This window comes from Lissotriton vulgaris, chromosome 3_1 (genome assembly GCF_964263255.1).
Source record: "Lissotriton vulgaris chromosome 3_1, aLisVul1.2, whole genome shotgun sequence".
NCBI lineage: Eukaryota > Metazoa > Chordata > Amphibia > Caudata > Salamandridae > Lissotriton > Lissotriton vulgaris.
This window is the reverse complement of record NC_141689.1, coordinates 285,334,780-285,359,877: the sequence shown is the minus strand read 5'-3', so window position 1 is coordinate 285,359,877 and position 25,098 is coordinate 285,334,780. Positions and strand designations below refer to the sequence as shown.

The 25,098-nt window shown below is 49.3% G+C and overlaps 1 protein-coding gene across 2 annotated transcripts in view; it reads left to right on the top strand.

Moving 5' to 3' along the window:
- Positions 1-25,098, top strand: part of FECH (ferrochelatase) — a 303,513-nt gene that overhangs the window by 102,881 nt on the left and 175,534 nt on the right. For both annotated transcript variants that reach the window (XM_086960443.1, XM_086960442.1), the window contains one exon: positions 22,322-22,456. In XM_086960443.1, coding sequence (XP_086816569.1) covers positions 22,322-22,456 — 135 coding nt within the window. The remainder of the gene's footprint in view (positions 1-22,321; positions 22,457-25,098) is intronic.

Genomic DNA, 25,098 nt, shown 5'->3' with positions numbered 1-25,098 from the left:
GGTCTCGCAGCATTAGAGTTAGTGCTTTTAGAATTGTTTATGGGTTTTTTTGTAAATCTTTAGCATGAGGTTGAGGGTGAGTGAGGGTGAGGGGTTGAGGGTGAGTGAGGGTGAGGCTGAGGGGTTGAGGGTGAGGGTGAGTGAGGGGTTGAGGGTGAGGGGTTGAGGGTGAGTGAGGGTGAGGGGTTGAGGGTGGGTGAGGGGTTGAGGGTGAGGGGTTGAGGGTGAGGGTGAGTGAGGGTGGGTGAGGGTGAGTGAGGGTGGGTGAGGGTGAGTGAGGGTGGGTGAGTGTGAGTGAGGGTGAGTGGGGGTGAGTGTGGGTGAGTGGGGGTGAGGGTGAGGGATTGAGGGTGAGGGGTTGAGGGTGAGGGGTTGAGGGTGAGTGAGGGTGAGGGGTTGAGGGTGAGTGAGGGTGAGGGAGGGGTTGAGGTTGAGGGGTTGGGGGTGAGTGAGGGTGAGGGGTTGAGGGTGAGTGAGGGTGAAGGTGAGTGAGGGTGAGTGAGGGTGGGTGAGTGTGAGTGAGGGTGAGGGTGGGTGAGTGTGAGTGAGTGTGAGTGAGTGTGAGTGTGGGTGAGGGATTGAGGGTGAGGCGTTGAGGGTGAGGCGTTGAGGGTGAGGGGGTGAGGGGTTGAGGGTGAGGGGTTGAGGGTGAGGGGTTGAGGGTGAGGTGTTGAGGGTGAGGTGTTGAGGGTGAGGGGTTGAGGGTGAGGGGTTGAGGGTGAGGGGTTGAGGGTGAGGGGTTGAGGGTGGGTGAGGGGTTGAGGGTGGGTGAGGGGTTGAGGGTGGGTGAGGGGTTGAGGGTGGGTGAGGGGTTGAGAGTGAGTGAGGGTGAGGGTGAGTGAGGGTGAGGGGTTGAGGGTGAGTGGGGGTGAGTGAGGGTGAGTGAGGGTGAGGGGTTGAGGGTGAGTGAGGGGTTGAGGGTGAGTGAGGATGAGGGGTTGAGGGTGGGTGAGGGTGAGTGAGGGTGAGTGTGAGTGAGGGTGAGTGAGGGTGAGTGAAGGTGGGTGAGGGTGAGGGGTTGAGGGTGATTGAGGGTGAGGCGTTGAGGGTGAGGGGTTGAGGGTGAGTGAAGGTGAGGGTGAGGGTGAGTGAGGTTGAGGGGTTGAGGGTGAGTGGGGGTGAGTGAGGGTGAGGGGTTGAGGGTGAGTGAGGGTGAAGGTGAGTGAGGGTGAGTGAGGGTGGGTGAGTGAGGGTGAGGGTGAGGGTGGGTGAGTGTGAGTGTGGGTGAGGGATTGAGGGTGAGGGATTGAGGGTGAGGGATTGAGGGTGAGGGGTTGAGGGTGAGGGGTTGAGGGGTTGAGGGTGAGGGGTTGAGGGTGAGGGGTTGAGGGTGGGTGAGGGGTTGAGGGTGGGTGAGGGGTTGAGGGTGGGTGAGGGGTTGAGGGTGGGTGAGGGGTTGAGGGTGGGTGAGGGGTTGAGAGTGAGTGAGGGGTTGAGAGTGAGTGGGGGTGAGTGAGGGTGAGTAGGGGTGAGTGAGGGTGAGTGAGGGTGAGGGGTTGAGGGTGAGTGAGGGTGAGGGGTTGAGGGTGAGGGGTTGAGGGTGAGGGGTTGAGGGTGAGGGGTTGAGGGTGAGGGGTTGAGGGTGAGGGGTTGAGGGTGAGGGGTTGAGGGTGGGTGAGGGGTTGAGGGTGGGTGAGGGGTTGAGGGTGGGTGAGGGGTTGAGAGTGAGTGAGGGTGAGGGTGAGTGAGGGTGAGGGGTTGAGGGTGAGTGGGGGTGAGTGAGGGTGAGTGAGGGTGAGGGGTTGAGGGTGAGTGAGGGTGAGGGGTTGAGGGTGAGTGAGGATGAGGGGTTGAGGGTGGGTGAGGGTGAGTGAGGGTGAGTGTGAGTGAGGGTGAGTGAAGGTGGGTGAGGGGTTGAGGGTGATTGAGGGTGAGGCGTTGAGGGTGAGTGAGGGTGAGGGGTTGAGGGTGAGTGAAGGTGAGGGTGAGGGTGAGTGAGGTTGAGGGTGAGTGGGGGTGAGTGAGGGTGAGGGGTTGAGGGTGAGTGAGGGTGAAGGTGAGTGAGGGTGAGTGAGGGTGGGTGAGTGTGAGTGAGGGTGAGGGTGGGTACTCCTCGATGACGGGCGTGGGTGGGGGGCAGTGCTGGAGGATGTGGCGGGGGGGGGGGGGCGGGGCGGTAATCGAAGAACAGGGCGAGAGAAAAAAAATCTAAATAAGAGAAAAAAAATTAAAGGAGAAAAGACAATTACCGGAGAAAAGAGAGGCTACATAGACGTTGCTCGGGGGCGGGAGGGGTTTAATAGGTGCCCGGGAGGGTGAGAGATAGGCGGGAGCGGAGCCGGGTTCAGAGTTACAGCTGGTTTGTGGGCAGAGAACGGAAAGTGCGTCCGGGGAGGGTAGAGGTAGCGAGGCCCGAGGAGCGAGAGGAGGGGAGAGCCAGCGGTGAGCGATAAAGGGTTCGGAGAGGTAGTGCTGAAGTGATGGGGAAAGGCTCGCGATAAAAGGCCCTAAGGGAGAGCCCGTGCTGGGACTGGAGAAGGGCGAGGCATGGAAATCAAACCACGGGGGAGGGCAGGTGAAGTGTGGCCGGGGGAGGAGGCTAGCCAGTGCGGTGGGCGGCTGGAGGGACAGCAGAGGTGGAGGAGAGAGAAAGAGGCGGGAGGGGCTGGCACGAAGATGGAGCGGGAAGGGTGGCAGTGCAGAAAGAGTGGTTTGAGCCCTGGGGAGAGGCCGTGGGAGGGAGAGCAGTGTTATTGTGTGTCGGGGGCGTTGTAGAGGGAGTGAAGGACTATGTATGTGTGCTGTTTGATATAGCGCCAGCCTTCACCCAAATATGATAGAGCGCTTTACATTTGACGATTGAGTCCCAGGTAGCCACGGAGAGTCAGTGGGTGAATGACGATAAAAGTGGGGCAGTATAGAGTCAGTGATATGGGGAGATAAAGTGAGGACCGCCAATCCCTGAGGAAGAGGAAGGAGGAGTAGCAAGTGCAGGAGGAGGATAAGGGTGGATGAGGAGCACGTGCTGCAGGAGGGAGGGGGAGTAAGGCAGGAGAACCAGTGCTGGGGGGAGTAGAGTATGGTCGCGTGCCAGAGAGGGGGCGGGTGCACTGGGCCGAGAGGGAGGGGCGCCGACAGTGTTGAGAGCAGCAGGTGTTGTGAAATGGAGATAAACTGGGCGGAACAAATAAATGATGAAGGCAGGAGATTGGGACTAGGCGCGAAGACCGGATGGAGACTTTAAAGGGGGTGGGGGGGAGAGTGTAGAGGCAAAGTTTGTCAGGTGCAGAGTAATGATGGTACATTTAGGGCCGACTTCTGATATGGGCGAACTGGGCCCAAGCCCAGGGCGCCAAGCTCCAGAGGGGCGAAAAGAACTGTCAGCACAACTACCCTTGCAAACACCAACACAACTCCTCTGTTCCTTTGTCCAGTGATCTATTCAAAGCGCTATCTAGCCCCCTGCTGCCACACATCAACAGCCCCGCCCCTCCAAACAACTTGGAATTAGCTTCACAGGGGGTGGGAGCTACCTTGTGGGTAACTCGAGTGAGGGGGGGGGAGATGTGTGTTCTGACACAAGTCAGTGCTTGATGTAGCCAGTCAGGGACTGGCCAGGCAGAACCGGCCTTGAGCACGGGCGAGCTAGACCCAGGGCGCCAGGGGAGCACCGAGGTGCTTTATTAATGGCATGCAGTCAGCAGACTAAATATGGCTCTAGGGCTTCATCGTATTCTTTTGTTTTTCATCAGTTTTTTTCTATATTCCATAGGCACAACATTTTTACCGTCAACTAACCCTCCTCCCTCAACTAACCTTCCTCCTCCCTCAACTACCTGGCACCCCCTGCCCACATCCCCCAACCGGCCCCTCACCAACAGCTTGGCTCTACCATGGAGCAGTTGATCTGTGTACAATTTAGGGGGGTGAGGGTGATGGCGGAGATGTGTGTGTTCAGAGGCCACTCATGGCTCTGATGTAATCAGCCAATGACTAGCCGTTGAACACAAAAGGGACCCCTTGTTGCCTTATTTTACGCACAATCGGGAGCAAGGGCGAAGTTCTGGTGCCGCCCAGGGCGCTATCTGAGCGAAGGCCGGGCCTGGGCTTGAGAAAGGAGGATGAGGAGAGAAGGCCGGGTCTGAGGAAGGACTGTGGAGGAACATTAGGGTTGTGAAGGACTCAGGGTGAGAATAGAGGACCGGAGAGCCGGGTCGTGGGGTCAGGGTGAGGAGGGAGGTGAATGGGACTAGAGAGTGCGAATATTCGTCGATGCAGAGAGAAGCAAGAGCAATGCCCCGAGCTGGGAGCGAGATTGGAGGGCTGGAGGGCCTGCAGCAGGGAGTGGAGACCGGGCCCTGTGATTGGTAGAACGGCTCCTGTCTGCGCCAATGGCAGCTCGTCACCGGGGCTCACTGTTGCTGCCTGACTGAACTTCCCTCAGCAGCCCTACAGCTTCAGGGCCACGGAGATAGAGGGAAGGGAGGGACGTGCCTCAAAACGGGTCGGACTTGGACAGAAAACCAGGCATAAAGAATAAGAGAGGCACTCAGTAATGAATCACATAGCTAACAAGGCGTATTTCAAGACTCGTCGAAAATACATGAAAGGCGAGCCTGCAGCCTTTACCTTGGACGCGCAGAAACATTTTAGCGCTCCTTGCAGGTCTTCCTCTTTCGTCCTGCTGCTTCCTTCTTCCCCCGGGCTGCCGGGGGCGGGCACTTCCGGCCGGCCGCGCTAGGATTGGCCGGCCGGCCAGTCACGGGGTTAGGAGAGACGCAGAAGTGCCGGCAATGCCGGACCAGACACGGGGGCGTTCCCGGCGTCCCGTGACGTCGGCAAAAGCCAAAGAATGTCGGGAACGCCCCCGTGTCTGGTCCGGCATTGACGGACAGGCCCCTCGTCCAATGGCAAGGCTCCGTTTACGGAGCCAGCCAATCAACGACGAGGGCCGAACCAAGCCACACTACAGTTATCATCAGGTTTTCGCCTGCGCCGAAAAGATGCGCAGAGCGCATCTTCGGCGAGGCAAAACCTAAAAGTAGTAATTCCCTCCATTCTCCGCTGTGCAGGAATATATCCTTGGCAAGTCATGACCCCGTGCTCTTCTCCCATCCTCCCCCACCCACCCATTGTGCATCTTGATCTCCTGAGCGTGGAGGTACCGGACGTGGAATATTTGTGTGTCCATGGACAGTGCTGGATTGGCATGTTGGTCTTTCGAGACTGGCTTGAAAGAACAAGTGTGTGGCCAGTTTTATTTTGGTCCTGTCACAGCTCATTTGACCAAAAAACACAGCCCACATGGACTTTCAAGCTGGCTGATCTGGCAGTGCTAGAAAGGCAGTCCAACACTGTCCAAAGGTAATAAACTAGGTTCAGCGCATTTTGAAAGCTACTGCAAGTGAATTGTCATTTAGGTCACCTGTTTTTTTGGTTGCAGGTTTCACCCCTGGGCTGTCTACCATTTTCTCATTCTAAGGTTTTTTTGGCTGGGTGCCAGAACTCCCTTACCCTGACTGACTGGCCAGGAGATTGTGCTGAACATGATATTAATCAGATTTTTCAATTTTCTTACTTACTTATTTTCTTTTAGTAATCCCCACTAGCATCCTATGCAGGAACATATCCCTGCCAACACCTGAACGATAGTTTTTTCCTCTCTTGCTCCTAAAGTCAGGGTTACTGGACACACATGGGTTTTCTATGGATGTTCAGGAAATTTTGAAAAAGCCAATTAAGGCGAAATGCTGGTATAGTGTACTGGTCTACTGGTCGCACGTATCACCCCTGCGCTCTACCACAACCATGTTATTTCAGCAAGGACACATCATACAGTTTCTCTTGCTGGATGCAATATAGCCCTCTCTGTGTTAGGCTTGACTGGGACACTGCTGGACATGACATTTGTCAGATTTGAATTATTCTCCCACCTCCACTTCCAAAACATGGTAGTGTTCTTCTGTCTTCCTCACTCAGAAACGTGTCCCTACCAATCCTTGACTTACATCTGGGGTGCCCTGGGCCTTCTGAGTATGGGATTATCAGATGTGTGGTATTTCCATGGGTTTGAGCTTTGATCCATACTCCAGGGTATACTTATGAAGAAGGGATATTCCATGGAATATGCCTGTAGTATTTGAGTCTGGGGTCAGTCAGTACTCGGGAGTGGGGGTGGGGGAACCTACCACCGTAGACATTTCCAAAAACTAGAGACCCAGGGCAATCTGAAGTGATGTAGTTTGCGTTAACCCCAACACTTATTTCCCAGAATCCTGCAAATGTCAAAATGTGGGTAAACAAAATCACAATTGTGGGCTACTTTTTTAATTGCTGGAAGTGTGGGTATGCAGTATGGCAGGACATATGTTATTTATTGAATTTCTTTATATTTTATGCTTCTTATTGTAAGCTAGACTACACAAAATGATTTTAGCAAAACCTTCCTCAGAATCCCTTGGCATCATTGGTTATCCTGTATTTGGGATGGTATGAATGTTCCCAGTCCTACACTCAGATTCTTGGGTACGTTTAAAAATATATAGCTTTAATTCACCCCCTGTTGGAACAGAATATCCTTTCCATGTGTTTGTGTTAGAAATGGGGGTCTCTAGTTGGCAGAGGTAGGCACCTTTGTCCAAATAGGGGCCCTTGCTTCTAGTCAGGGTAAGGGGGATACACTCCTAAAATAACCCCTGCTCACCCCCTTGGTAGCTTGGCACGAGCAGACAGGCTTATCTCAGAGGCAGTGTGTAAAGCATTTGTGAACACATACAGTAATACAGTGAAAACACTAAAAATGGACACCACACCAGTTTAGAAAAATAAATTCTCTTTATCCAAATCAAAACAAGACCAAACGACAAAAATTCACAGTACAGTTATCGAGTTACCTTACAAAATTGGTTATTCACTCAAATAAAGCATGTAGCAACAAATAACTCCACTTCAATCAATCAATCAAAGCATTTGTATAGCGCGCTACTCACCCGGAGGGACTCAAGGCGCATGGGGGAGGGGGTCCGCTTCTGCTCGAACAGCCAGGTCTTGAGTTGCTTCCTGAAGGCGAGGTGGTCTTGGGTCAGGCGGAGGTGGATGGGAAGGGAGTTCCACGTCTTGGCCGCCAGGTAGGAGAAGGATCTTCCTCCCGTTGTGGCTCTTCGGATGCGGGGGACGGCGGCGAGGGCGTGGTTGGTTGATCGAAGCTGGCGGGTGGGAGTGTAAAAGTCAGACGGTCGTTGAGGTATCTTGGGCCTTGGTTGTGGAGAGCCTTGTGTGCGTGGGTGAGGAGTCGGAACGTGATTCTCTTGCTGACGGGGAGCCAGTGCAGGTTTCTCAGGTGTACGGAGATGTGGCTGTGTCAGGGAATGTCCAGGATGAGTCGTGCGGAGGCGTTCTGAATGCGCTGGAGTCTTTTCTGGAGCTTTGCTGTGGTTCCGGAGTAGAGGGAGTTGCCGAAGTCCAGTCGGCTGGTGACGAGGGCCTGGGTGACCGTCTTCCTGGTTTCGGTGGGGATCCACCGGAAGATCTTACGTAGCATGCGCAGGATGTTGAAGCATGACGAGGAGACGGCGTTGACTTGTCTGGTCATGGAGATGGAGGAGTCCAGGATGAAGCCCAGGTTGCGTGCGTGGTCTGTTGGTTTGGGTGCGCTGCCCAGGGCAGGGGGCCACCAGGAGTCGTCCCAGGTCGGAGGGCGAAGATCCCAGGATGAGGACTTCCGTCTTATCTGAGTTCAGTTTCAGGCGGCTGTTCATCATCCACTTGGCTACGTCTTTCATCCCTTCGTGTAGGTTGGTTCTGGCGGTGGCGGGGTCGTTGGTGAGGGAGAGGATCAGCTGGGTGTCGTCGGCGTAGGAGATGATGTTGAGGTTGTGTTGGCGTGCGATGGCCGCAAGGGGTCTCATGTAGATGTTGAACAGTGTGGGGCTGAGTGATGATCCTTGTGGTATGCCGCAGATGACTTTGGTGGCCTCTGATCTGAACGGGGGGAGGCAGACTCTCTGTGTTCTTCCGGCGAGGAAGGAGATGATCCATTCCAGTGCCTTCTCCTGGATTCTGATGTTGTTGAGGCGCTGTACTAGGGTGCGGTGGCAGACCGTGTCGAACGACGCGGAGAGGTCCAGGAGGATGAGGGCGGCAGTTTCCCCGTAGTAGAGTAGGGTTCGGATGTCGTCGGTGGCTGCGATGAGGGCGGGCTCGGTGCTGTGGTTGGCTCGGAAGCCGGACTGCGAGTGGTCGAGGGATCCGTTCGTCTCGAGGAAGGCGGCAAGCTGTCTGTTGACGGTCCTCTCGATGACTTTGGCAGGAAAAGGAAGAAGCGAGATGGGGCGGTAGTTTTTGAGGTCGGTGGGGTCAGCTGAAGGTTTCTTCAGTAGGGCGCTGAGTTTGGCGTGCTTTCAGCTCTCCGGGAAGGTGGCGGTGTCAAAGGAGGCGTTATGATGTCCCGGAGATGGGGTGCGATAACGGAGTCGGCCTTGTTGAAGACGTGGTGAGGGCATGGGTCGGTTGGGGATCCGGAGTGGATGGAGTTCATCGTGCGGATGGTGTCTTCGGTGTTTATTGGGGTCCAGGCGCGGAGGATGGTGGTGGGGGGCGTTGGTACGGTCGTAGGGTGCGGCGGATGTGTGCTGAAACTGTTGTGTATGTCTGCGATCTTGCTGTGGAAGAACGAGGCGAACGAGTTGCAGAGGTCTTGAGAGGGAGAGATGTGGTTGTTTCCGGCGCAAGGGTTCGAGAGTTCTTTGACGATGTTGAAGAGTTCCTTGCTGTTGTGGGCGTTATTGTCCAGTCGTTCCTTGAATGTGGTTTTCTTGGTGGCGTGGATCAGTTGGTGATATTTTCGGGTGGCGAGCTTGAGGGTGGTCATGTTGTCTGTAGTTGGGTCTCTGCGCCATGCTTTTTAGAGGGTCCGGCAGTTCTTCTTGGAGCTCTTGAGTTCGTCTGTGAACCAGGATGCTTTCTTGGAGCCGGGTCTGGCGCGCGGGGCTTCAGCGGAGCGAGGTCGTCTGCGCAGTTGCTGATCCACCTCGTGTGGTTTTTGGCGGCTTGGTTGGGGTGTGCTGAGCTGGCGGGAGGGTTCTGGCTCAGGGATGTGGCGAGCTGGTCGGCTGTGATCTTGTTCCAGCTTCTGCTGGGGACCTGTTGCGGGTGGTGATGGAGCGTGGTCCTTCTGAAGCTGAAGTGGACGCAGCTGTGGTCTGTCTAGTGGAGTCCGGTGGCGTGGCTGAAGGAGATGTCCTTGCTGGAGGAGAAGACGGGGTCAAGCGTGTGGCCGGCGTAGTGGGTGGGGGTGGTCACCAGTTGCTTGAGTCCGAGGTTGTCCAGCAGGGTGGTGGTGTTGCAGTCGTTGTTGTTCTCCAGGTGGAAGTTGAGGTCCCCGAGGAGGATGTAGTCAGCGGAGGGGAGGGCGTGCGGGCTGATGAAGTCGGTGATGTCTTCGCTGAATTGTGTGCGGGGCCCTGGGGGTCTGTAGATGAGGGTGCCTCTGAGGGTGGTCTTGGGGTCGGTGTGGATCTGGAAGTGCAGGTGTTCGGCCGCAGTGAGGGTGTCGTCGGAGTTGGTCGCGATGCGGATGGTGTTCTTGTGGACGATGGCGATGGACTCCACTTGGAGTTATAACAACGTCTTGACCGGTAAAAATCCCAAAGTACAGCGCCGACCGTGAGGTTTGCGGCGACTGGCCCACACAGAACAGTACTTTGGAAGATGGTAAAAACAAACACAGTTCACGGCGTCGGGGGGTGCGGCTTTGTTGGCGCTGCACGGCGTTCGACTCCTTACGACCCCAGGGAAGCCTCGGTTCCTTACTGCAGCGTAGGGGAGGTGAGAGGACGGTTCCTTACTGCGTCAGGGAGATAACGTCACAATGGCGCCGAAACCACTGTTCCTTACGATGGCGCGATGTCGATGGATTCGGGGAGTCACCCATGTCTAGGATCGGCTCCGCGATGAGGAAGTCTGCTTCAGAGTCGATGGGGGACAGCAGCAGCCGTCGGTGCTACGTCGCAAGTCGGAGCAGTGCTCACGGCTTTGAGCAGGTTGCGGTGTCACTCGCTGGCATGGATATGGCATGGCGGCCGGTCTACTTGCAAGTCGGAGCAGCGCTCACAGCTTCATTGCAGATTACAGGGTCGCTCCCCGGCGTCGGTGTTGCAGTTTCCTTCTGTAGCAGCCAAAATGGCAGTTCTAGTTGCAGGCAGACAGAAGGGGTCAAGTCTTTGTGTTCCTGAGACTTCAGAACAGGAGGCAAGCTCAGTTTCAAGCCCTTGGAGATCATTTCTCCAAGCAGGAGACGAAGCAAAACAGCAAAGTCCTTTTTCTCCTTTCCTTGACAGCAAGCAGCCACTGCAGGCCAACCCCAGACAGCAAACCGCACAGGGGCAGTATTCCTCTTCAGCTTCTCTGGCTCTTCTCCTTGGCAAAGGTTTCCTCTTGATTTCCCAGAAGTGATCTAAAGTTCTGGGGTCTGGGTCCCACTTTTTATACACACACACCCTTGGTTCTCTGAAGGCAGAGAGTGTCTGTACCCAGCCAAAACCAGTGGTGCAGATTCCTGGCAGGAGGTGGAGACCGCATTGTTGAAGGCAGACCAGGCCCATTCAGGTGAAAAGGAAATACCCTTCCCCTACTCCATATGCAACCCAGGTCTATTCAGCCCAGCCCTGACTCATCAGACTTCTGGAGCCACAGCCCTCTCCACCCCCTGTCATCCAAAAGCCAGACATGCAATAAGCAAACCTTGCAGAGGCACACTGGAGGGTTAGGCAAGAAAATACCTACTTTCTAAAAGTGGTGTTTTCTAACACAGAATGTAAAAATCACCCTTATTAAAAGATACATCTTAACATTCTGAGTTCAGGCATACTAAACTTTTTTCCTTTCCTTGTTCCCAGGGTCAGTTAGGTTTATAAGATGCTATAAACTAACTCCCCATTCGGGCCTACGGGAACAGATAGCCTTACAATAGTGAAAAACGAAATTGCCAGTATTTCACTATCTGGACATGCCACACACATCAGGGCATGTCCTAACTTTAACTTATAATGCACCCTGCCCACAGGGGTACCTTGGGCCTACCTTAGCGGTGACTAATATGTAGAAAAGGGAAGGTTTAGGGACTAGCAAGTGTGTGCACTTGCCAAGTCGACATGGCAGTCCCAGCATACAGGCTCTGCAATGGCAAGCCTGAGTCATATTTTACAAGCTGCTTCTGTGGGTGGCACAATCAGTGCTGCAAGCCGACCAGCAGCATTTGATTTACAGGCCCTGGGCACTCACAGTGCACTGTACTAGGGTCTGACAAGTAAATCAAATAATCCAATCATGGAATCACTAATCCATACAATAATTGACAAAGGGAGCACTTGCAGTTTGGCACTGAACAGTAGTGGCAAAGTGCCCAAAGCATCTAGGCCAGCAAAAACAGATGAGGCAACAACAAAAAATGGAAGGGAGACTCACACCAATGGTGCCAAGTCTTAACAGTTTGGGATGTGCATTCCTGCCCTATATTAGCTAACTGTGAGTGAATCTGTTTGTTCCAGCACTCATGACATCCTGCAAGTATGCCGCAACCTAGGCCTGAAATTGACTCTGAGACTTTGCATTGAAGTTAAGGGGAAGCACAAAAAGTGTGCTCATTTGGCAACACAAGACTACTTTTCTGTGTCCCTGAGACTTGTACAGTGAGCGGTGGTGGTAGAACCATGCAATTTGTGAATCATTATAATTGGGGACAGGCTTTTTTCCTGCTTCTAAAATTGAGTACCGGGCCAGCTTGCCCAATTGTGTAAACTTTTGCTTGTGTGTCATACCCAGACCCTCTGCTGACATCTGTGTATGTGAGTGCCCCATCCAGGAAGACCGATGATGGCCAGGTACACAGCTTCACACTTATTGTGCTCATGTTATGGGTATGTCTGCTTGCAGCCAATATCACCATTACCTGCTGTGAGAGCTATCTATCACCTTACATACATAATTGTTTGCTCTGCAGAAGGAAGATAAAGTTCTAAAAGGTAACTACCCCAAAAAGGGTACCTGAACTGTTGACACTGGATCCACATCCCTTGTCTAAAAAATCTGTATAAATGTGGAGTCCGACTCCAGACCTCCCTACTTGGTTCCAATTCCAAACTGCTTCAGTGACCAAGGACAGTGGTACTCTGCAGAGTAGTTGAAGAGATGCTGTTATCCAGGGCCGTTATCACAAATAGTCAGGCTCCCAGAGATGAGGTGACCTCATCTGAAGCTGTTTGTACTGATGAGTGAGTTAAAGAGCAGGCCTTACCCTGCATGAGCCACCTACCCAAGGAGAAGCTCAGCCTCCGAGTCTTGATTAGGAGCAGGCCAGAAGAGCCGGTTTGCTTAAAGGAGTGTGCCAGACCATCCTGTGTGAATTCCAAGGGCTTCCAAACTCCTCTATTACTTGAAGACCAAATACATCATCGTGGATATTCACCTGTGTGCCCGCTTCTACGACTGCCACAGAGTTGACTTCCTACCTTCTTCGTGCCTGACATCTGATTCTCAGAGCCCAGAGCGGAGTGAGCAGAGTTCGATTGCAAGCTCCAGAGGCTGTGTGCCCGTTGCAGAGCTGCTGTTGAATAACATAGAGCGAAGGAGGGGGGTACTGAGCTAATATTCGGTGACCCCAAGCATGTTTGCTTGGTTGTATGACTTAACAACTACTGCTAAACCACGACTTCTGGATCAACGAAGGCTAAACCACGACCATCACTTAACCACTACATTTTAAACCACTACTCCATAAACCACGAAAAAATTAGATTTAATGCCATTTTTTTTCTAAAATACTTTTTTAGGTCTGTTTTCAAAAACGAGCACACTGATCATATGCTGTTCGTTTTTAAATTAAAGCTACACTGCCATCTTCTGACATAAACTGGTAATTTATGTTAACTAATTTCTTCAACAACCTGTTTGTTTCGATTTTAATCTTCACGTATTTTTCAATCTATATATATATATTTTTAATCTTATTTGTGGGGGGGAGTCCCCCCCACACCCACATTTACCCTTTTAAACGATTTCCTAGCATGCTCCGGTGTGTTTTAAAAGTCGTGGTTCTATCCTTCGTTGTTTCTTCATTCGTGGATGTTTCCTTCGTGGTTCAGCCCTCTTCGTTGTTCAATCCTCGTTGTTCAGGTGAGCCGTTCTTGAAACATCGTGGTTTAGGATGTTTCCCTGTTTGCTTATCTGTGCTGAAGCACAACGGCATACATAGTGGAGAAGTGTGGCTCAATGGTTAGAGCGGCAGACCCTGATGCAGAGGAATATATGATTTTACCTCGATTGCAAGTTCCACGCATGGCATTACCACGCGATTTTAGTTCGCAAGTGGCTTTACCACGCTGGAATTTACAACAATGGATTATACCACGCGTAGAAACGTCCACTAAGCACAAATGAAACATAATGAAACTGATAGGCAAAAAAAGTATGTCTAGAGTTTGTAGTAACTGCTTAACCCAATCGATCGTTTTTTTTCAACATTCAAAAACAAATTACCTTAGATTTATAAATTCTTTTATTTTACTGTGCGCTTAAATATATACATATTTTAAATAAAGATTATTTTCTTACCTTCCACCTTCCCGTCTTTCACCAGCAGCCCTTGCTTCCATTCACCATGGAAACAAGCGTCAAAACACGTCTACCAACATTAAACAAGCATTTGCAATGCAATAGGTCTCGCAGCATTAAAGTTTGAGTTACTGGCATTGTAAATGACAATGCTTTGCATAAATTTTTTTTTGGTGTCCGTGTGTGCATGGCGGTGGTGGTGTCTGTGTGCATGCCACTGGTGGTGTCTATGTGTGCATGGCAGTGGTGGTGTCCATGTGTGCATGGCAGTGGTGGTGTCCGTGTGTGCATGCCAGTGGTGGTGTCCGTGTGTGCATGCCAGTGGTGGTGTCTGTGTGTGCATGCCAGTGGTGGTGTCTGTGTGTGCATGGCAGTGGTGGTGTCTGTGTGTGCATGCCAGTGGTGGTGTCCGTATGTGCATGCCAGTGGTGGTGTCCGTGTGTGCATGCCAGTGGTGGTGTCCGTGTGTGCACGGCAGTAGTGGTGTCCGTGTGTGCATGTCAGTGGTGTTGTCCGTGTGTGCATGGCAGTGGTGGTGTCCGTGTGTGCATGCCAGTGGTGGTGTCTGTGTGTGCATGCCAGTGGTGGTGTCTGTGTCTGCATGCCCGTGGTGGTGTCTGTGTCTGCATGGCAGTGGTGGTGTCTGTGTCTGCATGGCAGTGGTGGTGTCTGTGTCTGCATGGCAGTGGTGGTGTCTGTGTCTGCATGCCAGTGGTGGTGTCTGTGTGTGCATGGCAGTGGTGGTGTCGAATGAACTATAGCTGCAGTGGTTTTTAAACAGAGAGGGGCTGCCCCCCCCCCCTTCGAGCCCTGTTAAAGTCTGATGAGAAAAATAAGTGCTAGTTCACATAAATGAGTGTAGGTGGGCACCACCTGCAACCGCCGTGTCAAAGTAAGCCCTGCCTGTAGCACAGATCATCCAGTTGGATCTCACCTCTTCCCCAGTCCTCAGGGCAGCCTTTCACTCCATTTAGAGTGTGTGTGGACATGCCCATTGAAGCCAACTGGGACAGACTGTTCTAAAGAGAGTAGGCATGCTTAGCCATAGTATATATGTGAGCAGGCTGAAGGCATGGTGGAGCCTGTACACAGCAGGATGGGCAACTTTACCAGAAGTGTCTCTGAGCACACTGATCTCACTGGAGACAGACTGCTCTCAGAAGGGTGGGCAGCCTTATTCATTGTCTATGTGAGCAGACCGAAGTCATTGAGACAAGCGGAATTAAGAAGTGTGAGCATCCTCACTGAGAGTGTCTTCGTGCAGTCTTACGTCATGGAAGACAGACTGCTCTCGGAAGGCCGCACAGCTTCACTTGGAGTGTTTCTGACTGACTGCAGTCAGTGGAGACCGGCTGCTCTCAAAAGGGTTGGCATGCCACGAGACAGACGGGCCCTCCCTGCGGGATTCTCATCAAAGAGGGACTCTTTGGGGTGGGTTGGATGGGGGAGAGATCCTTTGGGGGAGTATCGTGCAGGCGAGGGGCACACGATGGTTGTAAAGACGCGCAGTGAAAAAATATCGCGCAGCAAAATAATTAAATAAAAAATCCGGTACCCAGTGAGAATATCGCGCAGCTACATAATTAAATAAACAAGTAGAGAGGCAGAAAGAGACCTACGAGGCATCCGGACACGGAGACCGAGAGACTGACACAGCGAGACAGACGGCGAGAAAAACAAGGTTTACAATCCGGGCGGAAGTCAGGCAGGCCGGGGGCGGGACGTGAAGACGTGAAAGAAATCTTTTATGCGCTTTGCAACATCCATGTACGAGGGAGGATCGTGGCATTTAATATGAGCAGTTGCAATGATCCTGCTACCAGCAAGTTGCCAAACATGCAGCTCATGAACGGCTTCAACTCCTTCAATGTCATGAACAATCCCGGGCGGAAGTAGTGTGGCTCACTGGTTAGAGGCGGCAGACCCGAGAGCAGAGGACGGCCCGGGACCAGGGTTCGATTCCTGGCGCGGCAGCTTTCTGGACCAGGGTCAGCGGACTCGATAATTCTCTCGCCTCGGTGCCCACTCTGATCAGCGATCACACTCGGCAACTCTGGGCATTAGCTTGCCTCATCTTCACTAACGGCCCCACCAGACCGCCGGGGATGCCTGGTTACCCTGGAGATGCCCATTAAGGGACCATCTCTCAGGGAAGCCAGGAAGGGTTTCGCAGCGGTCGAAGCGCCTTGGGACCCTCCGGGTAAGTAGTGCGCTATATAAATGCCTATACAGGCCGGGGGCGGGACGTGAAGACACACCGGAAGCCCGGGCGGGCTCCCGTGAGGTGAGAGAGCCTCGCACGCAAAATAAGGAAGAGACCGCCGCCGCCTGCAACGAGCCCTCGCCTGGAGACGAGTACCGGTGAGTGGGGGCCTTTGCTGAGCTGCGAGGGCGGGGGGCATGTGTGGGGCGGCGGGGGGCTCTGTATGTGTGTGAGCGTGCATGTGTGTAAGTGTCTTGGAGTCTGTGTGTATGCGTGTGTGGTTTAAAAGAGCCCGATGACTGGGGGCGGGGGGGGGGGGAGTGTGTGTGTGTGTGCGAGCGAGTGTCTGTCAGTGTGTATGTGCACGCATGTGTGTATGTGTGGGGATGTGCACGGCATTGCTGCGAATGTGGACGAAGCCGACGTGCGCGTGCACGAGGTCAAATCCACAGGAAAAGCGCGTGGCACCCTCTTGTCCTAATCCCCCCCCGAAGTTGATAACTATAGTTGTCGAACTGGACTGGAGCATCCTACGGATGCTTACTCCAGCTCGACCTAAAAAGGACTGCTATTTTGACGTACACGGCATGTCTTTGGGGGAGGCACTTTCCTGTTTCTTCAGTGGTACTGAAGTGCGTATTTTTTTAAAAAGTAACCTGCTACTTTTTTTTTTTTTTTTTTGGGGGGGGGGGGGGGGAGACCCCCCCCCCCCATCCCCCCAAGGCCCCTCCACAGCCCCCAAGCCCACGCAGAACGACTGGAAGGAATACCACGTCCCCCCCCCCCCCAGCCCACGCAGAACGTACTTGCGTGGTAAAGTCAGTCGTGGAAGGCACCCGCGTTTTAAAGACGTTTGCGTGGTAAGTGACTCGTGGTAAACGTTATTAGTGGTAATTACTTCGTAGTAAATGATGTTTCCCGATGCAGAGGTCTAGCCCGGGACCAGGGGTCAATTCCCCGCCTCGGCCGGTCTTGGGCTCAAAATTCCACGGACTTGATAATTCTCGCCTCGGTGCCTATTCCAATCATAGAGTCCCACTCTGCAACTCTGGGCAATAGCTTGCTTAATCTCCACAACGGCCCCCACAACGCTAAGGATGCCTGGCCTCCACCTTGGGGGTGCCCAGGAGTGGACACCTCACAGGGAAAGCCAGGATGGGTTCCACAGCGGTATTCGTACAAGCGCCTTGAGACCCTTGCGTGTGAGTAGTGCGCTATACAAGTATCAATTTACATTTACATACATGTGCTAGGACATCACAAGTGTGCCACAAAAGCTTTTTACGGCAACACCGGAAAACATTGACTGTGAACTTGCTAATCAGAAAAGCTTGGTGGGACTTAAAAAAAACACACCTCAACCTATAGAATTGCCTAGCAAAGTGCACGGACTGGCCTGCGGTTCACAGACTGCAGGAAAACGCCACTATTTTAGCCATAGTGGGCCTGTACTTAAATTTAAACTTTGCTATTGTGCTATAAAGTAGACTCCGTAGATTCTTTAGTGAACATTTCAAAAGTGCTACTCCTTTCTTTATGTACTGTATTATGTTTTGGTGTGATTAAAGTACTTCTCTTTCCAAAAGAAGAGCGGTGGGCTCGACATTTTCTTAATGGACCTTTTGTTGTTGGATGATGGTTGAGTTCTGAGTCTCTATTCCTCCCCACACGCCCATTCCACACTACCTCCCTGAGGCACCTTAGACTGCTTGCCCTCACTACCCTGCGAGTCCAGTCTGGTAGTGTACTTTGCCCACTTTGGAGTATCAGTGGGCGACCCACTGACAGCTCGAGCTAGGATTGAGTCATATGCCTGGTAGTGGCTCAGCTCGAGGTCCACTTGGACACGCAAGCCGAACTTTCATGAGACTACTGCTAATCACCAGTGCTTAAAAACACATGAGCCTAAAATGTAAGAAAAAACAGTAAGCTTGGATCTAAACTGGCGACAAAAAGAGATACCCATCTACTGGCAGAGTGTCACAATATGAAATCTGAAAACCAGGGATTTTTTCCAGCTTTCTCTCTTGACCAAATTGTTTGATCCTTGGCAAATAATGTATTTCACTGTGCTTCCTTTTTCCTTTTTGAGATTTTTGAGTTTAGAGTGTGTGCTATACAGGCACCTCTTGTGTTCTTTTGTGTCTGATTTACATAAACTATAATTTTGCTTCCTGTAATAATCAAAGCCATATATAGGGTGCTTCGTGACAACAGGTGTGCCTCTTAATTCACTAATGCAAAAAGAACAATTGATGAATTCACTAATGCAAAAAGAACAATTGATGGACAGAATGCAGAACAATGTCATACATTCACCCCAGTATAGAGATCTGGGCCTAAATCCATAGTTGTTTTGCTCACCAGGCCATTCCAGTTTGGACCCAGCCATATGCAAATCAGTCTTGACCCTGCGCCCAATGGGAACAGTCCAGCCCGAACTGCCAGGCAGGCCAGTTCCTCCCTGAACTGGAAACAAGCATCCTAGGGCTGGTTTCGGGCTTTCAGCCCTCATCAGCCAGAATAGCTTGACTCCAGTAGTATGGAGAGCACAGGACCCACGTCTGGGTATTCCTGTCCCATTCAGGATGACAAATGCAAAAAGAACAATTGATGGACAGAATGCAGAACAATGTCATACTTCACTAATAGCATAATTATCTTGGCAGTTGGTGGGGAGGCATGAACATTTTTAAGTTGAAGTTTAAATTCTGTCATGTTTAATAAATGCCTCTCAATGCAGTGATATATTCTGATGTATTACGTTTCAACGGTTCTGTATATTCAAGAATTACACCCTTTTCCCCTTGAATATTTTTATTTGATTTTCTGTTAGTGACGTAACAAATAATAGGATACACCAACACACATTTAGCTTCTGGAGGGCAAGTACATTTCTGATTGCAAAATATATCAACCCCATTTAGGGACCACAGACTTCACATTGATAGACTGCATATCCATATCCATATTACATTCATGTATGGTTGATAATTCAACATGAGGCTATGCATATCTGGGCTATTCTACACCACTTCCCAATTCTATTCCACAGTGACGCAACCAGGGACCCCAAATCTCAGTAAATTTCCTCAGGAACCACTGGCCATATTTGTGACTTTTTCTGTGGCCATGTAGAGGTCCATATCAATTTTCCATTCTTGGAGCTTGGAGGGATTAGGTGTACCCCAATGTTTAGCTATATGAAGTTTAGCTACTACTAGGCCTAAATTACTAAATACGAGTTTGGCCCTGAGAAGGACTGTTTCCGTGGGGATGCCCAGTAGTATGCATTTAGGATCCATCTGTATTGTTTCACCCAGTATCCCATTGAGTTCACCCACAACATTGGTCCAATGTCGTTGGATGCTAGGGAATTCCCATATTGTGTTTATATTTGTCCCCTGTTCCACCCCACAACGAAGGCAGCTAGGCAAGTCAGTTCTGCTGAAGCTGTGTAGACTGGCCCTATCATAGTAAACCCTATGTAGGAGTTTGCACTAAATCACACAAAGTCGTGCTTTATTGCAATTTCCCTAGGGTTCATTAAGGCGGCCTCCCAAACCAGATCTTCGAATTCCCCCACTTCCAGCATTGTCTTAATTTCGTCAGAGATTTCAGGCTATTATTAGCAATCATTTTATATGTCCATGACACTGCCTTTTCTAGTACCTCCCCATTAGCAGCCTTCACTTCAGAGGTGCATACTCCGGTATATTTTCAACATTCAGTTTCTCTGTCGCCTAAGCATCTTGCAACTGCATGTATTTATAACGTTGTGTCTTGTGAAGTTGGTATACTCTGTAAGGACCTGAAAGGGATAAAAGCACAATTTTCTATTATAAAAAAAAATTAGTTTTTTGAATGTTGTCTTTATAATTTCTTTAATATGTAGTTTATTTAACAGTTTACATGCCAACCGTTTTCAGGGCTCGACCGGTGCATGGGATCTTAGATCTCAGCCAGACCCTTGTGTTTGCTCTCCCTGTTCACTTGTTTGCTTGCCAACCTTTAGGTTTCAGTGCCATAGTGAGACGGGCACCAGAACATCTGTGGTAAATGACCCCAAACTCCATGGCTTGGGGCCCAGTAACTCTTTTCTGACCTGTTGTTCCAGACCACTTTCTGACCACCCCAATTTCTGTTCATCAGATTTTGTGTTATTAAGTAACGCTTGTTTGGGACTCAGTGGAAAACCATTGTAAACCACATTTTGATTGCTGACTGAGTATTTTGGACTTTTGAACTAACCACAAACACTATGCATGTCTGCTACAGGAAGAGTGTCGGACATGTGCTACATTATTTTTGATAATCTTATTTCAGTGCAAAAATGTATGGGTGAAAACCGTATGATCCAATGCTTTTTCTACCCCTCCCCTAGTTATGTGCCCCTGCAAGGAGCAATACACTTTTTGGATGTTTTAATAGGTCTGTGCCCCAGCAAAGTATCCATAGGCTAAGAGAAAATCCGAACAGCGTCTAGCACTTTGCTTGGGCACAGATGTCCATGTCTGTGACTCCGAAAGGAGCTTGAGGTTGGTTGGGTTTTTTCATTGGCCAAAACAATCTGAAAATTGTCTTAGACAAAGAAGCATTCTAAGCAAAGTAGCTATGTGAAATGAACCAGGAAGTGGAGATTTGAATGGAAGGGTGCTAGGGACAGTTTTAGTCCCCTTCCAATCCCAACCTCCTGGTTTGTTTTGTCTAAAGGTGAGTAGGGAGGGAATGTAGGGGAAGTCGTACTGCTCGTTCTGCCCTCTTGCTCTTGCCCATTAAAACATTGGTTGAGCAGGTCAGCATGGCTAAGGAGGAGCTGCAAACCGAAAAAGCAAAAAATGCTACCCTTAGTCGTGCATGCCATCACGATCTTTGGAAGGTCCTTGGATGGGCTAGGGTCTATTTGGGAATTCCGCCCAGGTCTATCTGATATCTGAATTACATCATTTATGACAACACGTGCATATTAATAAGGCAGCCATCAGTGAGCAGTGGGCTGCCTTATTTGTGAGTTTGCTAAATCTCGGAAGGAACTGGGCACCAGAAAACTCCTTACCTGCACCTCCAGCACGTATTTGTCTTCCATTGCGCGGGCAAAAAAAGACAATAAATACAATAAAATAATAGGCCCAGGTGCTGCAGATATGAAACACATTTAGATATGCACGTCATATGACTTTCTAGGCAACAGCTTTTTATGCCTCTTAAATATGCCATTAGATCAACCATCGGGGTAAATGTAACAAGGATCTTAATATACTCTAGAATCGTGTTTAAGCTTCGTACATATACAGATTAAGTCACCTGTGTAAATCCTACCAAACGACTGAATGCACTTTGCTAGTTACTGTTTCTAGGCAATGCTAAAATAAACCTAACGTGCTGGGCATGGGCTACACTTCCTACAAAGTAAATTAGATACGTTGTATGTGTTAGTGACCCTGAGGAAACCATATTAATCTCGCAAAATGTGTTGGACTGATAATGTTCTGCACAACTAAAAAAATGTGGGCTTGTGCAAATTAATGGGAAATGGAAATAATTGAATTAAGTAATGAACTTTCAACTCGCGCCCCTCATATTTGATCTTTGTATTTATTTTAAATAATATCACAGTTGCAGAGCTCATTTGGCCAGTTTGGTTCCGTATGCCAGTGCGTTGGGTTGAAGTTTGATGGACCTGTATTGTGTAATGCCCCTCAGGGAAATCCACATCTCCAGTTACCATTTGAAAATCGCCTCAAATTCACACATTTTCCTTAGTGAGGGATTTTGTTCTTGATGCTATGTGAATGGAATTTGACAATTGGGAGAGATGTCACTCATGGTCTTTTTTTTTTTTAATCAGAGTTTTATATAATGCGAACTTGACCCTAAGGTATCGGAGAGCTTTACATAAGCACTAGTTGTGTAACAGACGGACATATTGATTTTTTTTGTTAGGCACGGGGAGATCTACTGCTCTTAACGTTAGGCCACTCTTTTGTCCAGTAGACCTTGGAGAGAATGAGAGGAAATAGTAGTAATCAAGCTGGCGGGTGGCAGGAGAGACTCGGCCTGCACGCTGAAAAAAATTAAATTACTCCAGCACTGTTTCCATTGTCTTTTTTTCAACTGGAAATTTACTTTTCTGGTTGAAAAAAATAGAAGAAACTACTCTTCCGCCTTTGCATTGCTTTTACATGTAACAAGCATTCCTTTGCAGGTTAAGAACACATATGCTACATTTCTCAAACACCTTTATGTGTGGCATTAGGCAAGACCGTTAGATTTTGCACAAAAAAAAATATATATGTAATATTCTTACTTAGATGGGCTGTCAGCTAGCCCTGTTCATTCTTTGGTCTGCAGTAGTATCATTCTTGTATTATTTCCTTTCTGTGTGAGTGACTGCATCCTGCCCAAGCGTAATGTTGTCAATCGCACAGAAGGCAACCTAGCTTTGATCCCCTTATGTTGCTACCACATATGGTAGTCCATACCTTATCACATGTTTTTGTGTTTCACAGCAAGATTAAATTTGTCAATGCAGATTTGCATTAACATTTTATACTTGAATTCCATCAACAGCACCTCACAAATATTACATTGGCTTTCGATACGTTAATCCTCTAACAGAAGACGCCATTGAACAAATGGAGAAAGATGGAATTGAAAGGGCTATTGCTTTCACACAGTATCCGCAATATAGCTGCTCTACGACCGGTAAGTATTTTCAGTGTAAGCGCTATCCTCAGGTTTTCTTTTGACAATTTCTGTGAGTAATATGCCAGTAGCAACATTAGTAACAAACTTAACAGATGTACTTGAATGGGAAAATATTTAAAGAAAACAGACAAAACCGAATGGTCTGGCCTTAGTGACCTGGTGGGATGAGTATTTTTTAAAACAATGTATCGCAAGCATGTGCCACAAAATATAAAGAAGAAAAAAAGAAAACAGGCCGCCTCCCTTAACACGGTGGCCACATGCAATAAAAATGTCAAATGTAAGAAAAAGTATGTCAGGGTAGACTCTTTCTAGGCTACCTGCCTCTGCAATACTCACAAGCATCCTCTAAGCTATGTACACTTGTAAGAAATGTGGATTATTATCCACATCCAACACTAAAATTCAATTTAAAGCAGACCTAGGGCACCTAACAAAAAATGAGACAAGTTTGGTAAGACAAAGCTTGGACCTTCAGCAACCAGACAAAAATTATGATCTAGTCCTGTTTGATTCCTTTCAAGGGCGCACTAGCATCACGTGTGCCACAGACAGTCATTTCAGGCAGCATTTGACACTGTTTTGCCCACAGGAGAGGCAGCAGCCCCCAGCCTGAATGTCCAGCTGAGCTCAGAGTATTCATCCTGACCATTCAGGTCAACCTTTCAATCCATGTAGTTTGTTGTGTGTCTCCTGGAAGGAATTTCACAAAAAAGCCAAGTACAGGCTCGTCAGCTGTGGTATAGCCTATGCAAATGATCCTTCTGGAGTGTCTAGCTGGATTTAGGTACCTTTCTAAAAGTTACATTACCTTAATACGTACTCAAAATCAGATTTCACCTTTGAACTGGATTTCTAATCGGAATTAAAAATAGTGGTTTCGCCATATGTCCCAAACTTGAAATATCAATTTGAGTATTTAATCTGTTTTCTGGTGTTATGTATAGGACAGCCAACCCTGCCACTGTGAAAATATCTTTTGGAGCCTTGTCACAGAGGAGGATTGGTGACCTGAATTTTCTAGGTGGTCCACTTTTAAACAAGACCTAAATCTGGGTGACTTATTAATGTTTAAAAGGAAAGTCTTTGCCTGTCAACAAGGGTTATTTGACAGATTGTACTGCAGGTTTGACACTGCAGCAGTCCAGCTACAATGCAAGGCCTGAATCACATGTTCTGTAGGCTCACTCTCTGGGTGGCACAATAGGTGCTGCAGTCCCTAAGTAGCGTTTAACTTTCAAACATTGGGTGCGATTTCTACACCAAATGCTGGTGACATATAGGCAAGGTAAATGTGTCAATTATGAATATGCCATTTTTACTATGTTTACAGAGGAAGCACAGGCACCTTACTGCTGTCTAGCCCACAGTCCTAGAAAAAATATGGTTCAGAAAAACATGAAAAAGCTGGGATAGTCATGCAGAAAAGGTGAATTTTGTGCCTTAGAAAATAGTGTCTCCATCATAAAGGGAGTTGCCCAGCTCGGTTTGCTTGTGAACCCTGTAATGGGAGGCAACAGGGAATTTTTCTGACAGCGGCTTGTCTGCCTTTTAAGTTACCTTAGCTTGAGAGTAGATGTAGATCAAGTGAAAATCTTTGTCAGTGCTCAGAATAGGAAATGTCATTGTTTTTTGTCATACACTTACCTCTGAATGGTTCCTAGTGGGATGCCATCAGGCTGATTTGGTCCCTGGCCCTGCTACATGCATTTCCACTGGTTACACTTTTGTTGCAGGTCCTGCAGAAGTTGTGGGAGGATTGAGCAAAACTGATCATTATCACCCCCAGATTGCGTAGGATCTGGTGCGCTAATTTGTTGGCCCTCGAAATTTGGCCATCTTTTCCTCACCTGTGAAGAGTTGACCTAATCTCGTACCAGGGTGGTCAGGTCCTCCACCCTAACTCATGTATGCTGCTGGTGCAGATTGAGCAGTATCCGCTTAACATTTTGCCTGTCGGGTGAAATTGTAGACGTTGTTGTCTTGATGGAACAAATTTGTTCAGTGGTGCACATGGAAATGCTTGAATTTTTTTTATTCCTGCGTGCAATTCCCATTGTTTCTAGCCCTTCAAGGAATAGGGGTTATGGCTAAAGGTTAGTCTTTAACTCTAGCCACTGCCATGTACGCCTTCACGTCCAGCCATCTATGCTTGGATACCCGTTAGTAGAGTGATTTCTAAAAGTAAAAGTTTACTTGACATGTTTCATGTTCAGTGTTCCTCAGTGGGATTTGATGCTTGCTTTGACATTCCTAAGGGAATTCCCATTTTAACATGCACAATTCTCCACTTAGACTTCTTACTTTGAAGACAGTACTGATGGTGGCAATAACTTTAGACTGTAGGGTTGAAGAGCTTCAACTCCTCTTGGTTTGACAAGTATTCAGTTTACTCTCTAGATACATTGGTCTTTATAGCTGGGCATCCTTCCTATCGAAATGAGATCTGCTTTTCATGTACGTCAGTCTGTTACTCTTCTGTCCTTTTTCTCGCATCCTACTCCAACCAAGGAGGAAAAGTAATTGTATAGACTGGACACCAAACATGCAGTACCATATTACATGAACCACACTTTCTGGGACTAGATGGATGATCAGCTATTTGTGGTTTTCCCTTAAGTCAAGAAAGTCAAGGCAAC